Raw genomic sequence first — 24,157 nt, forward strand, 5'->3', positions numbered from 1 at the left:
AGCTCTGTCAGTCACTCGCCATCCGTTGTCGCGCCGCTTTAGCGTTGAAAAAAAAAAAACCGGCAATCTTTATTCTTGATTTCCCTCTCACAGTTCTTGTCGTAGTCTCAGAATAGGGCAATATTTAATCTGCCAGCTCTCTTTCCTCTAGTTTCGTTTAGCTCCACTCCGATACCTCGTAGCTTCAGTGTTGAGGGAAAGAAAGTCATCACATGGATGGATAGAATTGTCTCTATAAGGCAGGCTGGTATCATTCACACTGTGAGCTTTTTTTTTTTTAAAAAATGCCCCGTCGCTACAGCAACAGTCATCCTTCTGTCATTAAAAAACCGGCAAAAGAGAAACAGACCTTTACTCTTAACTTTCCTCACCCAGACTTCACCCGACTCTCAGCAGTACCTCTTTTTTCACTCTTCAGTAATCTCCAAGTTTCTTTAAAACTATATAACTCTCACGAATCAGCGATTCAAGCTTCAACACCGCCTCGTTCCAGCACTGAGGAAAAACGGCGCTCTGAATTCTCCGTTCCTGTTCTCTCAGGCTACACATCTACTTCGGCGTAAGAGGGTAATATCTATTTTTCATGAGTTTAGCCTTGTTAATAATTATTTTTTTTGATGAAATCATCAAGAAGGGAATTATATTTTTATCTTCCGTTGCCTAGATGAAGAGGAGCTTCGCGATCACACGTCCATTCGTGTTCGCGTTAAGCCACGCCCCCTGGTGGGGGAGAATTCAAACAATCAAGATGATGATTGCACCTGTAGTTTGTTACCAGTTGAGTATGTTACCAATTTTTTTTTAGTTATCCTTTTATAAAAAGTTAAATAGAATTCTTTCAAATTTCCTATGGTTAGGTAAAAATCCCAGAGTTGCTATGTCATCCTTACAGAAATCTAAATCAGAGGGTGGAGTAAATTTTCCTAATTTTCATATATACCATCAGACCTTTATATTGCGTCAAGGTATGTACTGGATTCTTCCAGAATTATTTGATGAACTACCGGATTGGTTAATTCGTGAAAGTCAATTGATGGCCCCTCTTCGTCTTAAACACGTGGAGGGGCATAATCGAAAGGGACGTCTAAGTCCGTTTACGTCCATCTTGCAAGTCGTCCAAAGTAAAAAACAGCTCAAGACACATTTTCGAAAAATACGTCCAACTTTTTTTTTGTTTCGAAAATCGTCTAATTATACGTCCTGCCGATCTGATCGTCCAAGCTGCTAAATCGTCCATCTTTATACCACATTTTCGTCCAACTTTTTATCCAAGTCCAAAACGCCTAGAACAAGCCCTGTTGGACGTGGGAGGGGTCTGCAAAGTGACTGCACACCCAGACATGCCACCTAAATAGTGGGATACCTTACATAGCACTGATGTGAACTTCACAAAAAGAGTGCCATGTCTTCTCCTTACTACAGCTCCCTTATAGGTTACGGTGAGCCCCACAAACCACCTCCAGAATCCCCTAGACCCACTTATCTACCACCCCAATAGCCCTTATGGCTGCAGGAGCCACTTATATCCCAGTAAAAAAGGGTTTTGGGTGTGTATAGGGGAGTGCACATGTTTAAGTATCAATGCAGTGATTACAGGAGCTTATGGGCATGGGTCCTCCTCTCTATGGGTCCCTAACCCACCCCCAAGACAACTTAAAGCTGCCTCTGTGCTGGATGACTAGGCTTTCCTATGCCGGGCTGCCAGGTGATGATGGTCTGGAGGCTGAATTTTAAAGGTGTGATTAATATTTTTATGGTGGGGGGGGGGTCGGTGATCACTGGGGTAGTGTGTGGGGGTCTGTTTTATGTGTTTGCTGTGCTCATCTGGTCACCTTAAGTGGGTTTTTGTGACTTAGACCATGTTTTACATGTTCTAAGTCACAACATCCAAGTTCTGTCGATCGTGGGCTGTATAACTTTTGGTTATACATGCTGTATGACTAATTGTAAGCCGTCCCACGTACCGCCCAACTCCCACCTTCGACACTCCTCCTGAAATGCCCCGTTTAGCTTTGGTCATTCAGCCGCACTATGAAGGCCTAGGTCGTTTAGAAATAAGTCCAAAACCCGTTTTTAGTATTGGCACTTGCACGTTTTTGAGAAATGTTCATCCAAGTACCGACTTAGGCCGATTTTAGGACGTATTTCTCTTTCGATTATGAGCCCCTTATTGAGTATTAATCTCCCAAGAATATATAAAGGTAATTTGATTTTTCAAACAACTTGGAAGACTTTAAAATTAATGGATAATTTGCTCCCAACTCCTATTATGAAAACAAAATCCCAGTCTTTATGGCTAAATTCTAAAATTGTGGTGGGGAAAACAAAAATTATATGGAAAACATGGTTGCAAGCTGGGATTAGAACCCTAGAAGATATTTGTCATCAAGATAAATTGATGTCTTTTCTACAATTGAAACAGTCATTTGGTTTACAATCTAGTCAGCACTTTAAATGGTTACAATTAAAACAAGCAATTCTAAATGGTATTCCGGATTGGCAAACTTTAAAGGTCAATACAGCCTTCCATTTTTCTGTTTGTAAGTGGCGTTACATGGACACGAGGCCTCTGCATGGTATAAGTTAATAAATGATTGTTTACATAAAAAAGTTACTGGGGGCCTACACAGTGGCGTACTTAGCATATGTGACACCCGGGGCCCATCATTTTTTGACCCCCCCCCATCTGTACAAAAAACATGATTTTTAGTAACAAGCCACATGTCACACATGAGTACCTAGGAAAAGGCAGCATCTTAAATACTGCAGTGAACAGTACAACATCAATACACCCATTGTAAAACTAACAAGCCAGACTAGTACAGATCAATCCTCCAGTCAATCCTAACAAAAAAACCATGTCTTTCGAACACACAGAACACAGAAAACACCTTCGCCTAGTATGGAATATGTAATCACAAACTAACCCCCTCCCTCTTTTACAAAATTGTAGTGTGGATTTTAGCCACGGTGGTAACAGCTCCGACACTCATAGAATTCTGAGCATCAGAGCTGCTATGACCATGGCTGGTGCTAAAAAACGCTCCACAGTTTTGTAAAAGGGGGGATAAAGCACAGTTACTTACCGTAACAGGTGTTATCCAGGGACAGCAGGCATATATTCTCACACATGGGTGACGTCATCTACGGAGCCCCAGTGCGGACAGCTTTTCAAGCAAACTTGCTAGAAGTTTCAAGTTTGCACACTGCACCACGCATGTGCTAGCCTTCTCGCCCACTAGAGGGCGCATCTCCACCTCGTGGTCCTCAGTTCCATATCAAGCAAAGAAAAGCCATCCCCGGGGAGGTGGGCGGGTTGTGAGAATATATGCCTGCTGTCCCTGGATAACACCTGTTACGGTAAGTAACTGTGCTTTATCCCAGGACAAGCAGGCATGATATTCTCACACATGGGTGACCTCCAAGCCAACCAGAAAGAGGGCAGGTGGGAGGATGGCAATTTATGAAAACAGGTTACGTAACACCGACTGGCCAAAGCGGCCGTCACTCCTGGACAAGGAGTCCAGACAGTAGTGGGAGGTGAACGTATGAACCGAAGACCAGGTGGCAGCTTTACATATGTCCTCCATAGGAGTAGAACGGAGGAAAGCAACCGAAGCTGCCATCGCCCGGACCTTGTGCCCCGTAACTCGACCCGAGAGCGGGAGACCAGCCTGAGCGTAGCAAAAAGAGATACAAGCAGCTAACCAGTTGGATAAGGTACGCTTGGAAACCGGATGTCCTAATCGATTAGGATCAAAGGACAAAAACAATTGAGGAACCTTCCGATGAGACTTAGTACGTTGGAGATAAAAAGCCAACGCCCTCTTACAGTCAAGCGTGTGAAGCGCCGTCTCACCAGGATGAGAATGGGGCTTCGGGAAAAATACCGGAAGAACAATGGACTGATTGAGGTGGAAATCAGACACAACCTTAGGCAAAAATTTGGGATGGGTGCGAAGAACCACCTTGTCATGATGAAACACAGTGAAAGGAGGATCCGCAACCAAAGCCTGTAGCTCGCTAATCCGACGAGCGGACGTGAGCGCAATCAAAAAGACTACTTTCCAAGTAAGAAACTTAAGAAGAGCTTTATCGATCGGCTCAAAAGGTGGTTTCATCAGTTGAGCCAAGACCACATTAAGATCCCATACTACAGGAGGAGGCTTGAGAGGAGGATGAACATTCACAAGACCCCTCATGAAACGAGAAACCAGAGGATGCAGAGAGAGGGAACGACCCTCGAGATGTTGATGGAATGCAGCAATGGCACTAAGATGCACTCGAATGGAAGTCGTCTTCAGACCAGAATTCGACAGATGCAACAGATATTCCAGCACCGAAGACACAGGAACTGAACCCGGGTCAAGGTGGTTCGTGGAGCACCAGGATGAAAATCTGGTCCACTTCTGGGAATAACAAAGCCTAGTCGAGACCTTGCGAGAGGCCTCCAAAATTTCCCGCACTGACTGAGAAACAGGAATCGAAGTCAAGGGGAAAGGAACCAAGCCGTCAGATGTAACGACTGAAGATTGGGATGTAACAGCGAACCCCGACTCTGAGACAGCAGAGAGGGAAAGACAGGCAGAAGCAGAGGCTCCCTGACACTGAGTTGAAGAAGCAGGGAGAACCAGTGCTGTCTTGGCCAACGAGGCGCAATGAGAATCATAGTAGCTTTGGTCGATTTCAGATGAACCAGCGTTCTCAAAATCAGAGGAAAAGGAGGGAATGCATAAAGGAACCTCCCCTCCCAGTTGAGAAGAAAAGCATCGGCCTCGAGACGGTCCCAGGAGTACATCCGAGAACAGTAGAGGGGTAGTTTGTGAGTCTCGGGTGAAGCAAACAGATCCACCTGAGGAGTCCCCCAGCGGTCGAAGACTGCGCGTAGAACCCGGGAGTTCAGCGACCATTCGTGCGGCTGGAGAAGACGACTGAGTTTGTCTGCCAGACAATTCAGGTCCCCCTGAATGTAAACCGCCCGCAAGAAGATGTTCTGAGAGACGGCCCATGTCCAAAGGCGCAGGGCTTCCTGGCACAGAGGCCAAGAGCCCGTCCCCCCTTGCTTGTTTACGTAATACATGGCCACCTGGTTGTCTGTCCGAACGAGAACCACTTGATCGCGCAGGAGGTGACCGAAGGCCCGAGCAGCCAGATAAATGGCACGAAGCTCCAACACGTTGATGTGACACCGACGATCCGCGGCCGACCAAAGGCCTTGCGTCCGTAAACCGTCTAGATGAGCCCCCCACGCATACTCCGAAGAGTCCGTCGTCAGGACCTTGCAATGCTGAGGGACGCGAAAGAGCAAACCCCCTGACAGATTGGTAGAGTTGGTCCACCAACGGAGCGAGCGTCTGAAAGATGGAGTCACAGTCAAACGTCGAGATACTGGGTCGCGGTCCTGACGCCATTGCGAGGCCAAGGTCCACTGAGGAATCCTCAGATGCAACCGGGCAAATGGGGTCACTTGGACCGTCGATGCCATGTGCCCCAAAAGCACCATCATGCGTTGAGCCGACACTACCTGCAGTTGCGAAACCTGCCGGCCCAAGCGAAGCAGTGCCTCCAGCCGTGTAGAAGGGAGGAAGGCACGAAGGAGAACCGTGTCCAGCACGGCTCCTATAAACTGTAGGGATTGAGTCGGGCGCAAGTGAGACTTGGGAAAGTTCACCTCGAACCCTAGACCCTGAAGAAGCGTGATAGTCTGTTGGGTCGCTGAAATAACTCCTTCCCTTGTCGGGGCCTTGATCAGCCAATCGTCCAGATAGGGAAAGACCTGCAACCCCCGGGAGCGCAGAGTAGCCGCGACCACCACCATACATTTCGTGAATACCCGAGGGGACGAAGCCAGACCGAAGGGTAGTACACGGTACTGCAGGTGCAACTCCCCGACCTGAAATCTTAAAAACTTCCGAAAGTCGGGATGCACCGGAACATGGGTGTACGCTTCCTTCAAATCCAGGGAGCACATCCAGTCCCCCTCGTCCAATAGAGGATACAGAATCGGAAGCGATAACATACGGAACTTCTCCCTGACCAGGAACTTGTTGAGCTTCCGGAGGTCCAAAATGGGGCGCAAGTCCCCGGTCTTCTTTGGGACCAAAAAGTAACGGGAATAAAATCCCCGGCCCTGCTGCTCGGGAGGCACCAATTCGACCGCCCGGAGGCTCAACAAGGCCCTGGCTTCTTCTCGGAGAAGGGCCAACTGGCTCCGATTGGACGGGCACGCCCCGGGAGGCATGTCTGTAGGCTGCCTGGAGAAGTTTAACGAATAGCCCTCTGAGACGGTCCCGAGCACCCATGCGTCTGACGTAATCCCTGACCAAGCCATGGCAAAAGCCTTGAGCCGACCCCCGATGGGGAGGGGGTTGGGCGACCTCGCGGCGGGGGCCAGCCCCCGGCAGCTCATCCCGTCAAAAGGACGGCGCCGGCTTGGATGCCCCCTGCGCAGCGGGCTTGGAGGGCCCCCCTCTACCCTGTTGGGTTGGGCGTCGGGGTGGAGGTCTCGAAAAGGCCGGTGTCGACTTCTGAGGATACCGCCTAGGTGGCTGTTTAAATGGCCTCTGAGGTGACGGCTTAGGCTTCGGGCGAACCAGAGACGCCAAAGAGCGCTCTTGGTCAGAAAGCCTCTTGGTAGCCGCCTCTAGGGAGTCGTCGAATAACTCTGACCCGACGCAGGGTAGATTGGCCAATCGCTCCTGCAGGTTGGGGTCCATCTCTAGGGTCCGTAGCCACGCCAACCGGCGCATGGCTACCGCACAAGCCGATACCCTCGAGGCAAGCTCAAAAGCGTCATAAACCGCATGAAACAGATAGAATCGTAGTTGGGACAGGTTCGACGCAAAAGTGGCAAACCTATCCCTGTGAGAGTCCGGGATCACCCCCTGAAAATCTGGCAGATCCTTAACCATAGATCTGAGGTAGGAAGAATAGGCGAAAGCATAGTTGAGGACCCTCGTGGCCATCTGAGAATTTGCATACAGACGACGGCCGAATTTATCGAGGGTCCGACCCTCTCTCCCCGGGGGGACAGCAACCGAGACTCTAGAAGGTTGCGAACGCTTAAGAGCCGACTCCACCAGGAGCGACTGATGAGAGAGTTGCCCCTTGTCAAACCCCTTAGGGGGAAGAGTCCGGTATTTGGATTCCATCTTGGTGGGCACTACCGCTACTGTAAGAGGTGCCTCAAGGTTCCGCAGCAAGGTCTGGAGGAGGACCTTGTTAAGTGGGAGGCGGGGAGATTCCCGCTGAGGGGCGGGAGAATCCTGTTCCTCCAAAAATTCTTTGGTATAGTGAGACCCAGCCGACAGGTCCACCCCCAAAGCCTTCGCCATGTCATGGACAAACTTTGAAAAAGAGGATGTCCGTGCAGGCGGAGAGGGCGACCGAGACTTCTCAACGGAGCCGAAGGGAGAGGCCTGGCGAGAATACCCGAACTGCCCGGACCCCGAACCCCAGGAGGCACGATCTCGGGACCTCGAAGGGGTCGGGGACACAGTCCGCCGAAGGGACCCCCTGGGGGAACCCCCCGGGGTACGGGGTATGGAGGCCCTTCCCTTCCGCCTCGGCGAGGAGGCACGGGAACTCTCCCGGATCGGGGACCGTAAGAGATCGGGGTTGTCGAGGCAGAGTTCCTCGACACGCAAAGCCCCGCCCTCGGGCGTCGTCGAGCGATGACTCCTCAGAGGCGAGGCTCGGGACCGCTTGGCCTTTTTGAGGCGGTGCTTCACCCGAGGCTTGCTCGAGGGCGAGGAACCCCGTGAAGACCTCGGGGATGAGGACGAGGAGATCCGGCGTACCCGGCGCTGCTTGTCTCGGGACCGCACACTGACCTCAGGCTGTCTCACCGAGGTCGGATCCGAGGGAAGCGTCGAGGTCGAGGCCGAGGGAGCTTCGGCCGCTGAAAGGCTGGTGCCCGAGGCCGAGGTCGCCAACTGTGGGGCCGCAGAGACCGAAGTCGAGGCTGAAGCCTGCTGCAAGGTCTCAATGGCCCCGGAGAGCTCCGAGGAAATTAAAGCGCGAAGCAATTCCTGGAACGCCGGGATCGTGAGACCCGGAGGCAACACCTGGGGGCGCTCCGCAGAGGGCGACCTCGGTTTCGAGTATTCCCTCGGGGCTAACCCCTTCGACACCTTGGGCTGGGCCGAGGTCGACGGTCCCGCCGACGAAGAGCCTGAGGATGGCTTCCTGGTAGATGAAACTGAGGAAGGAAGTGGAGACTTACCCGGGGCTTGCTTCTGCGAGGCAACCGGCTTCGAGGTAGCCGCGGGGTCCGAAGTCGAGGCCGAGGTCGAGGCCGGGGCCGAAGCCGAGGCCGAGCTCGAGGCCTTCCCCGTCGGGGTATCGACGGCAAAGAGATCAGCCATACGGGCCTTGCGACGATTAAGGGCCCGTTTCTGGAAGGTGGCACACTTAGGGCACGATGCTGTCGGGTGATGGGGCCCCAAACACCTTAGGCAGCACCTGTGAGGGTCAGTGATGGACAAAAGCCTATCACACCTACCACACTTCTTAAATCCCGTTACGGGCCGGGACATGGGCCCAAAACAAGGCCGGGAACAACCGAGGTTCCTCGGCCACGGCTACCGGGAGCCCCCGGAGCGAACGGAAAAGTTAGATTTTTTTTTTTTTTTTTGAAAAAAGAAGAAAAGAAAGAAAGAAAACACAAATAACGCAGCGACCGCGTCGAAATTCCGCACACAGCCGCGGCGACAGAAGGCAATACGAGCACAAATTATCCACAGGGCTTCTGGCTCCGCGGATGAAAATGAACTGAGGACCACGAGGTGGAGATGCGCCCTCTAGTGGGCGAGAAGGCTAGCACATGCGTGGTGCAGTGTGCAAACTTGAAACTTCTAGCAAGTTTGCTTGAAAAGCTGTCCGCGCTGGGGCTCCGTAGATGACATCACCCATGTGTGAGAATATCATGCCTGCTTGTCCTGGGATAAAATAGAAATACATAGACAAAGGTTAAATTGGACCAGTAAGAAGCTGGACTCTGCATACAGTGCACCACAGAAACAGTGACACATGTCTCCTAAAGCAATAAATAAATTTTTTTTCTGTCTTCTGTGGTTTCTGCTTTCCTCATCTTCTTGTAACTCTCTTCCTTCCATCCACTGTCTGCCGTCTCCCTTCCCCTACAGGGCATCTTCTCTCCTTCTATGCCCCTTCCAGAAACTGTATGCCTCCCCCTTCCATCTCTCCTTTCACCCCCATTGGTCTGGCATCTCTCTCCTCTCCTTCCCTTTCCCTCTCCTCTCCTTCCTTCTCCCAACCTCTTCCCCTTTTTTCCCTCATTTTCCTTTTCAATTTATTTTCTGCATGTCTAGATTACATTCTTACTACCCTCTCATCAATGTCCTTTTTTACTGTCTACCTAAAGCTTGCCACCTCTTTCTCTCACCCCTCCATTGTTTCCCTAACTCAATCCTTTTCTCCTCATCATGTGCCCTCCTTTTATTTATCCCCTCCTTCCATCATGTACCCTCTTTCTCCAACCCTTCCATCTAGTACCTTTTCCTCTCTATGTCCATTTCCATCCAGCATCTGCTCCCCTCTTTCTCTCCTCCCATTTCCTTCCTGCATTTGCTCCCTTATCTCTCCCATCTGCACTTCCATTCAGCATAGGCTCCCTACTACCATACAATGTCTGCCCTTTCTCTCGCCATCCACTCCTCTTCAATCAGCATCTGTCCCCTTTCTTTCCCTCCAATATCCTTCCCCCTTATGTCTCCCCTTTCTCTGTACATCAATTCCATCAGCACCACCCTTCCATACCACCCTGCCCCCTTTCTTTCCCTCCACCACTCTTCCATTCCAGCAATCCTGCTCCTTTCTCTCCCTTCATGCAGCAAGGTCCCACGATGACTGCAGCTGCCGGCTGCCATCCACCCCACTCTGACGTACTTGCTCTGGAGCGGACTCAGCAGCCGCATGCTGGAAGGTCCCGTGATGACTCGTCTGCTGGCTCTGTTCCGGAAGAAGTAAGTTACGTCGGATGGGGTGAACCAGGCAGACGCAGGAAGATGTCTGATCTCATCCGCAAAAGCACTGAATAATTATGATTTTACTAGTGTTATAGCCCGTTACATTAACGGGTGCTAGAATATTTGTGTGTGTCTGTGTTTATTTCTTTCTCTCTCTCCTTAGCCACTTTCTATATTTCTGTCTTTCTTTGTGTCTTTATTTTTTCTTGGCTGTCCATCCATTCTCCCTTCCTTTTACCTTCCCTGTGTCCACCACCACCCCTTCACTGCTCCCCTTATCCAGCAGCAGTCCTTCTCCCTTTTTTCATCTCCCCCCTGTCCAGCAGCACCTCTTTCCTGTCCCCCTGTCCAGCAATAGGCCTCCCTTCCTTCCCCTGTCTGTTCCCCTGTCCATCAGCACCTCTTTCCTGTCCCCCTGTCCAGCAGTAGGCCTCCCTTCTGTCCCCCCCGTCTGTTCCCCTGTCCATCAGCACCTCTTTCCTGCCCCCCTGTCCAGCAGTAGGCCTCCCTTCCTTCCCCCCTGTCTGTTCCCCTGTCCATCAGCACCTCTTTCCTGTCCCCCCTGTCCAGCAGTAGGCCTCCCTTCCTTTTTCTTCCCCCCCGTCTCTTCCCCTGAAAGAATTTCAGCCCTGAGCACAGAATCCTGTCCAGTCTTGCAATATGAGTTTTCAAAACCTCAAAAAGCTAACAGACTCCAAAGAGCAAAAAAACAGAAGCGAGGGAAGGAGAAATTCTTTCGGGGTTGGGCCAGCCCATTTGGATTTTCTCCTCTGATTTTGAAAGTGACATGAAGTTTAAACCACGCATTTGGATGCTGATCAGGAGGCGATGGGAATGAAGGAGAGACTGGGGAATGTTGGTGGGAGACGTGGGGACAGCGAAGGCGTTGCTAACACCCCAGAGGTGGACGGATGAGACAGCTGGAGCAGACCTGCTGGAGAAACCGGGGCATGGAGGAGTGAAAAGCCCAGAGGGAACAGAGGGATTCAGGCAATTATTGGGCTGAAGAGTTCCTGCTGCAGAGAAAGGCCCTCACCTCGGTCGGCTGTTGCTCCCTCCCTCTCTAGCTCACCCGCCACTTCCCCCACCAAAGCGCAGCTTCCCGATCTCTTACCACCTGAAGCCGACTTCTGGGAGAGACAGCGAGGAGATTTGCGCGGCCATCAGAAGCCGACAGCCTCCGCGCTGCCTGAAGCCGACATCGGGGAGAAATTTGGAGCTTTGGTCTGGCCTGCTCTCTGCTCGCCTTGCCGTATTGTACTTTTTAGTTGAAAGACGCGGTGGCGGCTCCTCTCATGATGATCCCCACCTGCGTCGGAAGTCCGACGCAGGCGGGGATCGTGAGAGGAGCCACCGCCGTGTCTTTCAACTTAAAAGTACAATACGGAAAGGCGAGCAGGGAGCAGGCCAGACCGAACAACAAACGATAAACAGAACCCTAAGCGCGCATGCGCACTCCTACCTGCGGGGCCCTACAGCTCACGGAAAACCGGCGCACGCAGTGGGAGTACGCATGCGCGGCTAGCCTTTTATTATATTAGATATTGAACTTATTTTATTAAAGTATAAAAAGAAACAATATTCTGTACAACTGTCATTTTATAAACACAAATAATACAGAGCAAGGATCAACAAAACCACTGTCTCCCCTCTCCTCCCCTTCACAAATATCCTCTCCACTAACGAGAAAAAGGAATAAGACAAATTACTACAGAATGCTACACAAAAAATCATGCTAACAGAATACCTCAGTCACACATGACAGGGATAGTGTTAGGGGAGTGCAACTAGGGCAACTGCCCTCTGGTCAGACAGAGCCCTAAGCCAGCTGGAAGCTAAAGAAGCATGGCATGAGCTTTGTGGTCCCCAGTTATGTCTAACACCAGCTCTAGCAGGATACATATTTCAAATCTGATAAATTCTAATCACAAAATAGAAAATAGAATTATTTTTTCTACCTTTTGTTGTCTCGTCAATTTATTCTTCAAATCTTGTTGGTCTCAGGCATTGGTCTCTGTTTTCTTATGTCTTCTTAACTCACTTTCCAGGGTCTCCTGACCATTTGATATTTCTTCTCTCTCAATGCTCACCATCCATTTTCTATCTCTGTGTATATATTGTTCCTCATATTCAGCATCTCCCTTCTCTATGTCTCCTATACGTCCCTTTTTAGTATTTCCCCTGTGCCCATCTCCCTGTCTTTATCATCTCATCATTCTATGATTCCCTCCCCTGGTGTACAGTATTATTCCTCTATATCCCTATGTCCCCTCCCCCTTTCCAGGATCTTCCTTCTGCGCTCTTATTCTCCTCCATGTCTAGCTATCTTCTCTCTGTGTCCATATACCCTCCCATGTTCAGCAATACCCCTCTGTGTCCATATATCACCCACGTGCAGTATTCTCCTTTTTGTCCCTGTTCCTATGCTCCCATCCATGCCCACCATTTCCCCTCTCTTATTCCCTTACACCAATGTGTCTTTCACACTCTCTCTTTCCTCCTTCCCTCTGCTTTGTTCAATATTTCACTCACTCTTTCTTCATCCCCTTGGTTCAGTTTTTCTCTTTCCCTTCCTTTCTCTCTCTTCCTCCCTGCAGGTCCTGCACCTCTCTCCCCTTCCTCTAGCCCTCTTCCCATGGATCCAACACCTCTATCTCCTTCCTTCAGCACCCAGGTGTGGGTCTGGCACAGCTCCCTTCCATTCCCTCCAGCTCCATTCCACCCACCACATGGGCCCAGCATCTCTTTCCCTTCCCCACAATCCACAGACCAAATCTAGCACCTGTCTCCTTTCCCTTCAGCTCCGGCTGATCCAGTAGCCCAAGAAACACCCTCCCTACTTCACGAGTGCTGCAGCAGCCCCCCTCGTGAATCCAGCAGTCCATTCCTCCCTATCATGGGTCCAACAGCCCCCCACTCTCACTCCCTCCCATGTTCCCAATTGTGGGTCAAAACCGATGAAACCAAAAGTTACATTGGAAGGAGAAACTCGGCCTGAAGAAAATCCAGGAGTAGGCCTTTGATGCTGCCTCTTCATAGATGAAGCTTCAAAGAGGCTGGTAGTCTTGGAGCGGGAGGCACATAGGAGCCAAGCCAGGGGAGTCACAGGTTTTTTTTGACAGTTTTGACCAGTGATCGGGAGCGAGGAAGGGTGCAAGGGAGGGGGGATGTTGGACCTGGGTTAGGGAGGGAAGCAGTGAGACTGCTGGACCTGCAATCGTGAGGGGGACTGCAGGCCAGAAGGGGTGGGGAGAGAGGCAACTCACAGCAGATCCTTTACTGCAGGGACAAGGCCATTTACTGCTCTGCAGGGCAGTGAAAAGTCTTGTTCCCAAACCCACAGCAAATGGCTGATTTTTTCCCCCCTTCCTGCCACTATCAGACACAGCTTACCATGGGAAACAGTCCCCAGGTCATTCTCTAATCTGTACTTTTGTGCTGCTCATAAGTGAGCACTATGTGGCTGAGGACTGCAAAGTCTCAATCTTTAATTCTGTGATTACCTCCATAAGCTCAGAGGGCTTGAACAGCTTGCGCATTGTCAGGTCCTTTTTGAGATCCAGGGCTCCACCAGATCCAGATCCAGCCTCCCTAGACATGAAGCATCATCCCCTGCTACTGAAGACCCAGATTGGAAAAGTAAGGGCATTAAAACAGAGCCTTCATTGTTCCAGTCCTTCTTCAACTGAACATCCCCGTCCTGTGCATAGCACTGTTGCTTGGAAATTGCATTCTTAGAGAGGGGGGAATCCCCATCCAGGACATCTAGACGGCTCCTGTGGATGCTCATGAGCTCCTTTCTGGGGTTTTGCAGCAGCTGCACAGCTGCGCTTCACTGGGGACACACATGTGATGCTCCCCAGCTGAAACCTAGATCTTTATGCCTGGCTGTCGCACCATCTGGGCACTAACACTCCCTGAGGGACTAGAGAAGCCTAAGCCAGTGAGGTCGGATGGAGAAAAGCAGTCTACCCCGATCCTGGAAAAGCCACCACACAGTCACTCAGCCTGTGCTCAAGCTCAGTGTAGACAGATCCTGGGGCGAGCCTTGCTCCCAAAGGAATGGTCCCTGAGCCCCTGGATTGTTAGTGCAGGCTGTCCAAGTTGGTGCATTGCAAAGCAATATGCTCCTTGGATGCAAATCTCTGACCTGAGAGTCTGCGCTTTACTGCAGCCAGAGATGTCCCATGACAGGGATCCTTTGCAGCACCGAAAAACCTCACAAACGGCAAGCAAAAACTGAATTTAAAAGAAAACTAAGCACAAGCAGTAAAACAGGCTCCTACCATTTCACTTGTAGAGAGACAACTGAGGAATTGGAGGATAGCTCAGAGGGTTGGGAAGCTGAGCAAAGAATGCTAATGAAGCTCTCTACAAGAATTCTCATGAGAAGGGGTTGACTACCTGAAGGTTCAGGAATAGAAATAAAAATAGAATTAGGGGGAAATGTGTCTGACTTTTTAAAGCCAATAGTCATTGAAAGTACTCCAAAAGTAATAAAATGTTATTCAGTATAAAAATATTTAACAGATTTAAAGCATAGGTAGTATCTAATAAAATTAAATGAATTATTATTAAATAAATGAGTACATTTAAGCCACTCATATTATAGTCAGAACTTATCATATATCAATAAACAGTCACCGCACACTTTATCCTAGAGATACTTACTCTCACAATTCGCAACAGGAAGTTCTTCTTTAGCATGGATGATAGACAGTGGTATGAACTGGTTAGCACAGGCAGCTATATGGCTTGCAGGAAAGGTCTGCAACATACGCTTTCTAGTCCTTCGTGCTGTTCTACGTTCACGGTTCAATAGGGCATCATCTGTGAGCAATGCAAGCACTTGTCTGGATTTTTCACGCACATGAATACCTGCTCAAAAAAAAAAAAAAGAATATGCTGAGAATCTTTTATGTTTTACATAGATCTGTGTAGTTATACATTCATAAAGGGGACAATTCTAAATACTTTGCATTATTACAAGACACACGTGCACCTATCCCAAAGAGCATCTTAATTTAATTAAAACAAGGTAGAAGGTGTTCTCCAAGAGCAACAAAATACAAGCCTTCACTGCTGAGTAACATCATCTGAAGAAACCAAGTATAATGAAGAGAGTTACTAGCTCTTAAAGTTTACCAAGCTTGCCATATACACTTGTGCAGGACTTTCTGCATTTGTGTTATTACATGGAGCCACCTCAGTTCTATGTCATGCTAATAGTATTTGGAATGCTGGAGAAGTCAATTCCAAGGGGAAATAGGCTAGTACTGTGAGGATCTATACCAGGGGTGTCAAACTCAATCACATAAGGGGCCAAAATCTAAAACACAAACTAAGTCGCAGGACAAATTTTTTATTAAGATACTTAGGGCTCCTTTTACTAAGGTGCGCTACGCTTTTTTAGCCCACGCTAACATGTCCATAGACTTGTGGAGGGCATAATCAAAAAAAGCGTCTAAGTCCCCTTTTGGCCTAAGGCTCTAAATGTTGAAAGTAGAAGCAGGGAAAATGTCCATTATAAAAAAAAAGTCCAAAAGGAGGTTTTTTTTGGATAATGGCCTGCCTCTTCATTGTGACAAATCTAGCTCTCTTCCTAGCTTTGACACAGGAGAAGATCAGTAAACCAAGATGCAGGAGGACTGACCAGGTTGACCCTGCAGAGTATGAAAACGCTGACTTCCCTTGGTCTATGCCTGCTGAGCTAGACAGTATCAACCAGGGAGCTGTTAGGGCTCCAAGGAACCAGGGGGGGAAGAAACTACAGCTTCCAGAAGGCCAGCCTCAGCACAGGAAGTTGTCACTGAGGCAAGCTCAGCTGCAGAGAGATTTTTCTCCCTTCCCCCTCTTCAGGGCAGGGAGGGGAAGTTAGAGGGAGTTAAAACAGAGCAGCTGAGACAGAGAGGGGTGGGGGGAGGAACTGAGGAGGCTTCAGAGTGAACTCCCCAGCGAGCCCCCTTCTCCTCAACTGAGGCCTGGGAAACTTACCCCCGATTGTGACATGGTGGATATGTCTGATGTGCCTGAGTATGTTTGTTTTGTCAGTTTGTTTTTTCCCCTTTTTTAAAAACTGTACAATTTATATTTTATTGTTAATCGCTTAGTATGTAATAAGCGATTCATCAAACTTGATTAAACTTGAAACTTGATGTGCTGGGGATTGAAGCAGAGGGACAAGTCCAAAGTTGTGAACCCATGGACATTGGAGTTTCAAGTCTGCCCAGCGAGGGGTTTGAGGCCATGGACCTTAACTGAACAAAGGTGGGGAATGTGTGGCTTTGTTTTGTTTCTTACCTGTTTTTTTTCTGCTTAAAAGTTTGAGTGAAACAGTGCTTGTATGCCAAAAGCTGGGAGCTTAGCAAATCTTTAAAGCACTGCAATGCTTGAAATGGGACATTGTACTGACTAGCATTGCAAACCAGGGAGTGTTTGTCTTTTCTCTCTCCCAGCCCAGCTGGAGACTAATTAGAGGCAGATTAGATTCTGTCATAACGGCAAGCACAGGAGAGCTCCTTTGTAAAAGAAGTTCCTTATCTCCAGGCACTTGGTAGCAGGGCTACAACATTAGCAGTTTTTGTCTGGTTGGGGAAAACTGTATTTCTGCTTTGACTACAAGAATGTTATTTTTGTTCCTACCTTCTACCTTTGTGCTGTTGGAAGGAATTCTGCTGAGGTTGTCCTAACACCCAGAAGGCTGGTGAAGAGAACTGTGATATAAGGAACTAGAGTCCAGCCTAAAGGGTTTATTTAATTTGGGGTTTTTTTTTTTTTAATTAGAGCTAAGCTAAGATTTGTAAAGCCAGACTGGGCCAGATTGGCCTGAAGTTTTCACTAATAATAATAATAATAACTTTATTCTTCTATACCGCCACAATCTTGCAACTTCTAGGCAGTTTACATTCAAGAGAGCTGGACATTCAGTGATTTACAATATGTAGAAGGAGTACAGAGACTTTAAGAAATCGAAATTACAAAATATACTGTTTGCTAAGAAAAAAAGAGGAAATTACAATATACAGTTTGTTTAGAGATTCAGACGTATTAGAAGAAAGGTCCTGAAATTACAAATGCTGCTCGATTAGGATTTCAAAGGGCATTTTGAAAAGAAACGGAGTGTTTGGTGAGGTTCTGTTTAGGTGATATATCTGTCGAATAAGGTAGCTTTTAGGAGTTTTTTAAAAGCATTGTAGGTCAGTTCAGCTTTATTAATGTAACTGTCTAGCCAATGTTGTTGTTTGTTTGCTTTGTGCATGAAAGGTTTTGTATTTACAATTGGTTATGCTTGGGTATGCAAAAAGATAGCTGTTTCTGGTTTGTCTTATTGGGCTGTAGAATATAAAGTGTGTTTGCAGGTAAGTAGGAGCTAGTCCCCAAACCAGTTTGAAACATATGCAGGAGAACTTGAATATTATTCTTGCCTCGACTGTCAGCCAGTGCAGTAGTTTGTAGTAGGGGGTGACATGGTCATTCTTTTTTATTCCATATATCAAGCGGACTGCTTGATATATGGATTAAAACTTTGCATTGAAAATATTAAACTTTGCATTGAAAATATTGCTATTCATTACAAATATCTTGGCAAGAAAATCAGAGGTATAAGAATAAAATTTGTCTTTACTGTTTTTCTGGACATGCTTGCAGTGGTGTGGCTTTTTGTTTCCCTTGCCTGATTTTTCCAAGGACAGTGACTCTATTATTTTTTTACCTGGGACATCTGCCGGAGAAGGCCTGAAGGATTCCCTGGTTAGAGGAAACACTGTGCAGGTACAGTCACGGAGATCCCAGCTTGCTACAGGGATCAGGAGCCCACGGGTTGTGACAACGTTCAGCTGTTTAAACGCCCAGACCACCACTATGTCTACACTAATAACATATAATCAACCTAAAAAAAAACCTAACTCCCAAACGCCCAACACAAGAGCTTTTAGGTGAAGGAGGAGCCAGTCCTTCGCCTAAAAGTCGGATTCTGTAACCGGTGTCTGTCAAAAACAACACCGGCTACAGAATCCACCCCCCCCCAAACAACAATTGGGCCAGGAGAGAGCCCAAGCCTTCCTGGCCCCACCAAGTACGATCGGGGCAAGAGGGAGCCCAAGCCCTCTTGCCCCGGCGATCCTGGAACCCTCCCCCTGCCGATAATGATTGGGCCAGGAAGGAGCCCAAGCCCTCCTGGCCATGCTACCCCCCCCCTACAAGATCGGGCAGGAGGGAGCCCAACCTCTCCTGCCCAGGCGAGCCATCTACCCCCCACCAAAATACAGATAGGAGGATCCCAGGACCTCCTGCCCTCGACACACCCACGCTCGCCCACCACCAGCCCTTTCCCCTGTTCTAAAAACACCTCTTTTCGCTCTATGCATTTAGAGGCAGGGGAAAGGCATAAGCTGGTTTTAGATACGTCTTAAACTAGCTTTGATTATGGGTACTTGGACAATCAGGCTTTTTGATCATCCAAGTACCCATTTAGGCCACTTTTTAGACTTTTTTTTATTATGAGCCCCAAAATGAGTGCATTCGTGTTTAGCATGCATGTATATTTAGCGCACGCTAAAACGCGTAGCGCACCTTAGTAAAAGGAGCCGTATGTCTTAGTAGAAGTATAGATCCTTCTTCACTCTGAGACACCATTCCAGCGATTTACTTAGTTATTTTCACCTCATAAATGTTACCATACTTAATCACAACTTTATTCAAATAGTCATTCTAGGCATAGGCAGCGGAATGCTTTTTGGATTTGGGGGAGGCCCAAAAGCTCAGCCCCAGACACCGCCCAATCTCTGCCCCCATTAACAGTACTAATTGTAATACCATTTTTTCCATTCATTTGTCATATATACACCCACAATATAATCTTATTAGCAACACATAATGGTTAACCACAAAATTAAACTACACAAAGCATACTGTATGCTTCTCAACATTCATTCCTACCAGAACTTAGATAACCCCTATGCAAATACAGGACCACAAACTAAAAGTACTAATATTTACAAATGAAATCCTAAGATTCAAGACTCTACATGCAGTACAACCCCAGAGAAATAGAAACAAATGCATTTCTTCCTGAACAGTGCAAAATATAGATAGTACATGTAAATTTTCAAAACTGACACAATTCAATCACTAAATTGAAAATAAAATCATTTCCCCTACCTTTGTTGTCTGGAGATTTTGGTTTTCAAACCATCTTTTCCCAATCTCTGGCTGCACTTCCTTCTGTTTGTGCTCTTAACTGTGTATCCAGGGCCATCTTATCCATTTGCTGTTTTTCTCTCCTTCACTTTCTGCCATATATCCATCTTTCAAAATAGAACAAAACACAAAAGACCCCCCTCTCATCAATACTGGGCAAGTTTCTCAAATAATATGATCATATAACATTTAAAGGCTTTTGAATATTTAAATATGCTCATAAGCTCTTCAGCAAGGCGCCATAGCAGCGGTACAATGTCGCTGGAAAGGTGTTTGAATTTTAATCATAACACATTGCATGGAGCAAGGATTCTCGCTTCTACTGGAGTGGCAAATGTTATGGCTCTACAAAAGTTGTTTAACAGTAGACCACTTATCTGAAAAGGTCAGTTCACAGCTCCAACACAGTCTGTGTTTCGCTACGCTACATCAGGAAGCTGGAAAGATAAGCTTTTTATATTGTTTTTATTTGCAGTGTGCAGTGCCTGAGTCCTTTGGTCTAAACACTTGATGTTGAAAAAAGACGTCCCTCAGGCACTGCACACTGCAAATAAAAACAATATAAAAAGCTCATCTTTCCAGCTTCCTGATGTAGCGTGGCGAAACACAGACTATGTTGGAGCCATGAACTGACCTTTTCAGATAAGTGGCGCCTTGCTGAAGAGCTTATGAGCACGTTTAAATATTCAAAAGCCTTTAAATGTTATATTATTTGAGAAACTTGCCCAGTATTGATGAGAGGGGGGTCTTTTGTGTTTTTGTTCTATTTTGAAAGTATTGCCCCCTCAAGTGGACTGTAATTTTAAATCCCCAGTCTGTTTGGATCATACATCCATCTTTAGCATTAATTTTTAACATTCAACTTTCTTCCATTTTTCTTTCTTCTCAAACTTTCTACTTTTTTATGTCATCCCTTCCCATCTATCCATATGTACCCTCTTTCTTCTCCCTTATTCCTATCTTTCAAGCATTTCTTCATATCTCTTCCCTGCTGCACCCATTGCTGTGCACCATCTCCTCTCTCTGTCTCCCCTTCCCCTTCATTCCTGTGAACCATCTCATCCCTCTTCCATGGTCAGACAACTCTGTCTTCCCCCCTCATATGGTCTGGCATCCTTCTCCTCTCCTTCCCATAGCCTGGAATCTCTCTCCTCTCCCATGGTCTGGCATCTCTCTCTCTCCTTCCCTCCCTCTTTCTGAGGTCTAAAATATAGGGACGCCATTCTGAAACAGGGTGAAATCGGCACACTGATTTCACCGCCCCTGTGAAAGAATCATGAGCTCCTGTGAGGAATTATGAACTATTCCCATTCCCTTTCCTTTCTTGCCATGCAGCCATTTTAAGTAAAGGAAAATACTAGCATCTTGTCACAAGACTTTTGCCACATATTAACCTGACACAGGTTTACCCTTATCTTATCTCTTATCTTGTTTAAGCATCCCTTATATGGGCAACAATCAGACTTTGCCTATGTGCCAAAGCAGACCCTGACTTAAGGCTAATCAAGAAAGCTTAAGAAATATGCATTATAACCTTTGGACTGTCACATGCCATAGTAAGATTGGATACAAAAAGAGAGGCAAAAATGTCAATAAGGACTCTATGAGTGGGTCTATCAGCCAATCACTTCTAGCAAACCAAACCATACTAATAATAAATGTCAATTTAGAGATAGGGACGCTCTCAGTGTGAGGTTATTAGCGACGGGAGAACAAACTCCAGTGCTTCCACTTACAAAGGTGAAGGTGAATCACCCCGCCTGCACACCATCATCGGGCGTCCCTAGTGTGCAAAATCAATAGTGCAAAATTAATATAATAAATAAGTCACAAACTGTGAACAAGTGAGAGAGTGAACAAACTGAAAACCCACTCATAGAGTCCTCCCCAGCCTGATCCCCAAGATGTAAAATGAAACCACAGCCAACTTAGCTTTTAAAACGAGCCAAATGAAGTCAATGAAAATTGCAGGAGACCAGAATAGTTATTGGATCAACCGGTTTCGGGTGGAACCCTTCATCAGGATCATATGGCTGGAGCAGAACCGGCTGGGAGGGAAGCCGGTTCTGCTCCAGCCATATGATCCTGATGAAGGGTTCCACCCGAAACCGGTTGATCCAATAACTATTCTGGTCTCCTGCAATTTTCATTGACTTCATTTGGCTCGTTTTAAAAGCTAAGTTGGCTGTGGTTTCATTTTACATCTTGGGGATCAGGCTGGGGAGGACTCTATGAGTGGGTTTTCAGTTTGTTCACTCTCTCACTTGTTCACAGTTTGTGACTTATTTATTATATTAATTCTGCACTATTGATTTTGCACACTAGGGACGCCCGATGATGGTGTGCAGGCGGGGTGATTCACCTTCGCCTTTGTAAGTGGAAGCACTGGAGTTTGTTCTCCCGTCGCTAATAACCTCACACTGAGAGCGTCCCTATCTCTAAATTGACATTTATTATTAGTGTGGTTTGGTTTGCTAGAAGTGATTGGCTGATAGACCCACTCATAGAGTCCTTATTGACATTTTTGCCTCTCTTTTTGTATCTTTTTAAGCACCTTTTGGCAAACGTTGAGGAGTTTATAGTAATAGTAAGATTGGAGACATATCAGAAATGTACACATTGGGAATCACTTTATTGTAACTGTTATTATGTATTCATATGTCACGTGAGATAGTAGCTTTGTGAAGCACATGAAATAGATAACAATAAGTTACCTTGGTCTAATCCTCACTGTAAATGCATTATGAAATGATAACCTTGTAGAACATTAGCTAAGTAATTAATGGAGCTATGATTCTCAATAAAAAGGGGGAGACCATTCATTTGCAGCGCCTCCTCCCGATTCTAAGATTGCGTGTGTGTGTTTCTTTTGTGACATTCCTACACTAAAATCTCTCTCCTCTCCTTTCTGCCATCTGGCATCTCTCTCCCCTCCTTCCCTTCCATGGTCTGGCATCTCTCTCTCTCTCCTTCCCATTCCAATGGTCTGACATCTCTCTGCCCTCCTTCCATCACCCTTCTCCAGAATCTGACATCTCTCCCTTCTTTGAGTCATCTCTCCTCCCTCCCTCCTCTCCATCACTATCATGTCCAACAATTCTCCCTCTTTCCCATGTATACAACTCTCTTTCCCTCCGATGCCATACACCTATGCCAAGATTTTTTTTTCTCTTTCCTCACCCACCAGCAGCATCTCTCTTTCCCTCCTTTCCTAAACCCCAGCTCGTGCAGCATCTGTCGTTCTTGCTTTCCTCCCCCCTTCCCCCCGCAGCCCATGTAGCATGTCCTTCCCGCATTCCCAACCCCAGCTCTCCTCTCTCAGCTGGATCCTATGGTACAACAGTCCCCAGTCCCAGTTCCCAACTCCCCCACCTCCCCGCTGCTGAAATTTAAAATCTTCGGGTAGCCGACGCAAAGCCAGCTTCCTGCGGCCTGCCCTTGGAAGTGTTCTTTCTGCATCACTTCCTCTTCTCATTTAGGCAGGACGCTGCAGAAAGAACACTTCCAGGGCAGGTCAATGGCGGAAGGGGTTGGGGTGGTAGGTGGGAGTCAGGACTCAAGGAGGTTTCTGGACAGTGTAGCGTCAGGTGCATAGTCACCGTGGGCCACATAAAACGGCCAGGTGGGCCAGATTCGGCCCTTGGGCCTTATATTTCACACAAGTGATCTATACCCTTCTGTTTTCAAGAAGCACCCGTTATAGATAAGCTATTTTGCTTTCTCAAATGACAAGCAAGATATAAAGTCCTTACTGATGTAAATCCCTGGCTACAGATTATCTTAAAAGGAAAATGGAAAAAAATTGTGCCATACAGTAGTAACTTGTTTTTATTTGCCCTGAAAGGGTTGAAGATGGACTCTGTACCTCAAAATCATTTTTCAAGACAGGTTCACCAAGCCTACAGACAAATCAGTAATGTGATGGACAGAAGCCACATCACAACTTCCTAGATCTTCTCCTTGGAGTAATACATAGTGATTAATTACAATGAAATATCAATGAAAGCATGAAAGCTTTCCAATGAATGCATGAAAAGCATGAAAGCATTCCAATGAAATATCAAGGGGAAACATTGGGGTTTGGGCATGATGAAGTACAGAGGGAAAGATAGAGGGATGATCAGAATGTGACAAAGTAATATAATTTAACATTTATATGGAAACAATAGCCTCTGAAGTCTCTGTAAACTTCAGAATTTTAAATTCTACTGCCTTGTCATTTTCTAGTCACTTATCAATCTCTCCCTCTCTTCTCCCCCTCACTCTTCACCTGTCCTTGAGACTATTATTGTAATGCCTTTAGGATTCACTTACATATTTTAGTATTGTCATCTTCTGTGCATACTCTTCTGAGGAAAGGTTTTGTTGTTGTATTTTTATTTATTAACCTTTGAAGTGGACTAACACAGCCACCACACAATTTTATCCCTGTTTATTGTCATAACACAGGGCAACTTGGTTGTCCATTTTAATTAACAATCAGCTGTCTCAGAAAAGATGGATGAATGCTCAAAGGGTATAAAAATTGACTCAAAGCTCTAGATGATTGATGTGAAATATTTTTGAACTGTAATCATATGCCTTGGGTAAGGTAAGAGTCTATGTGAACTGCTTACCTGGTGTTGGAAGCATCCATTGTTAGGACACATTGATAAAAGCAAAATGGATACCTGCATCAAGCTGGGTAGTGATGGCCATCACTGTAGCATGGTTTGAAGCTGAAATGAAGGCTCATGAATGTTAGGAAGAGAAAAGAGTTTGGGTATGATGGTTCCTTGTAGAATTTGAAATGCCTTTGACACCTTCTCATTTTCAATCGAGCAAAAGGAACTACATGGATGGTGATTTCCATATGTCCTAGCATTAGTAAGTAGGCTCTGATTATGACTATCATTGGAAGTTTGAATATTGTAGACCAGGGATGCACGCACTTTTTTGGCTTCCGAGCTACTTTTTAAATGACCAAGTCA

General features: G+C 46.9%; 1 protein-coding gene across 1 annotated transcript in view; it reads right to left on the reverse strand.

Moving 5' to 3' along the window:
• Positions 1–24,157, reverse strand: part of ENTHD1 (ENTH domain containing 1) — an 89,767-nt gene that overhangs the window by 55,202 nt on the left and 10,408 nt on the right. Inside the window, exon 2 of the mRNA XM_033932830.1 lies at positions 14,661–14,867. Within this exon, the coding sequence (XP_033788721.1) occupies positions 14,661–14,867 (207 nt within the window). The remainder of the gene's footprint in view (positions 1–14,660; positions 14,868–24,157) is intronic.

Source organism: Geotrypetes seraphini, chromosome 2, assembly GCF_902459505.1.
Source record: "Geotrypetes seraphini chromosome 2, aGeoSer1.1, whole genome shotgun sequence".
Lineage (NCBI taxonomy): Eukaryota > Metazoa > Chordata > Amphibia > Gymnophiona > Dermophiidae > Geotrypetes > Geotrypetes seraphini.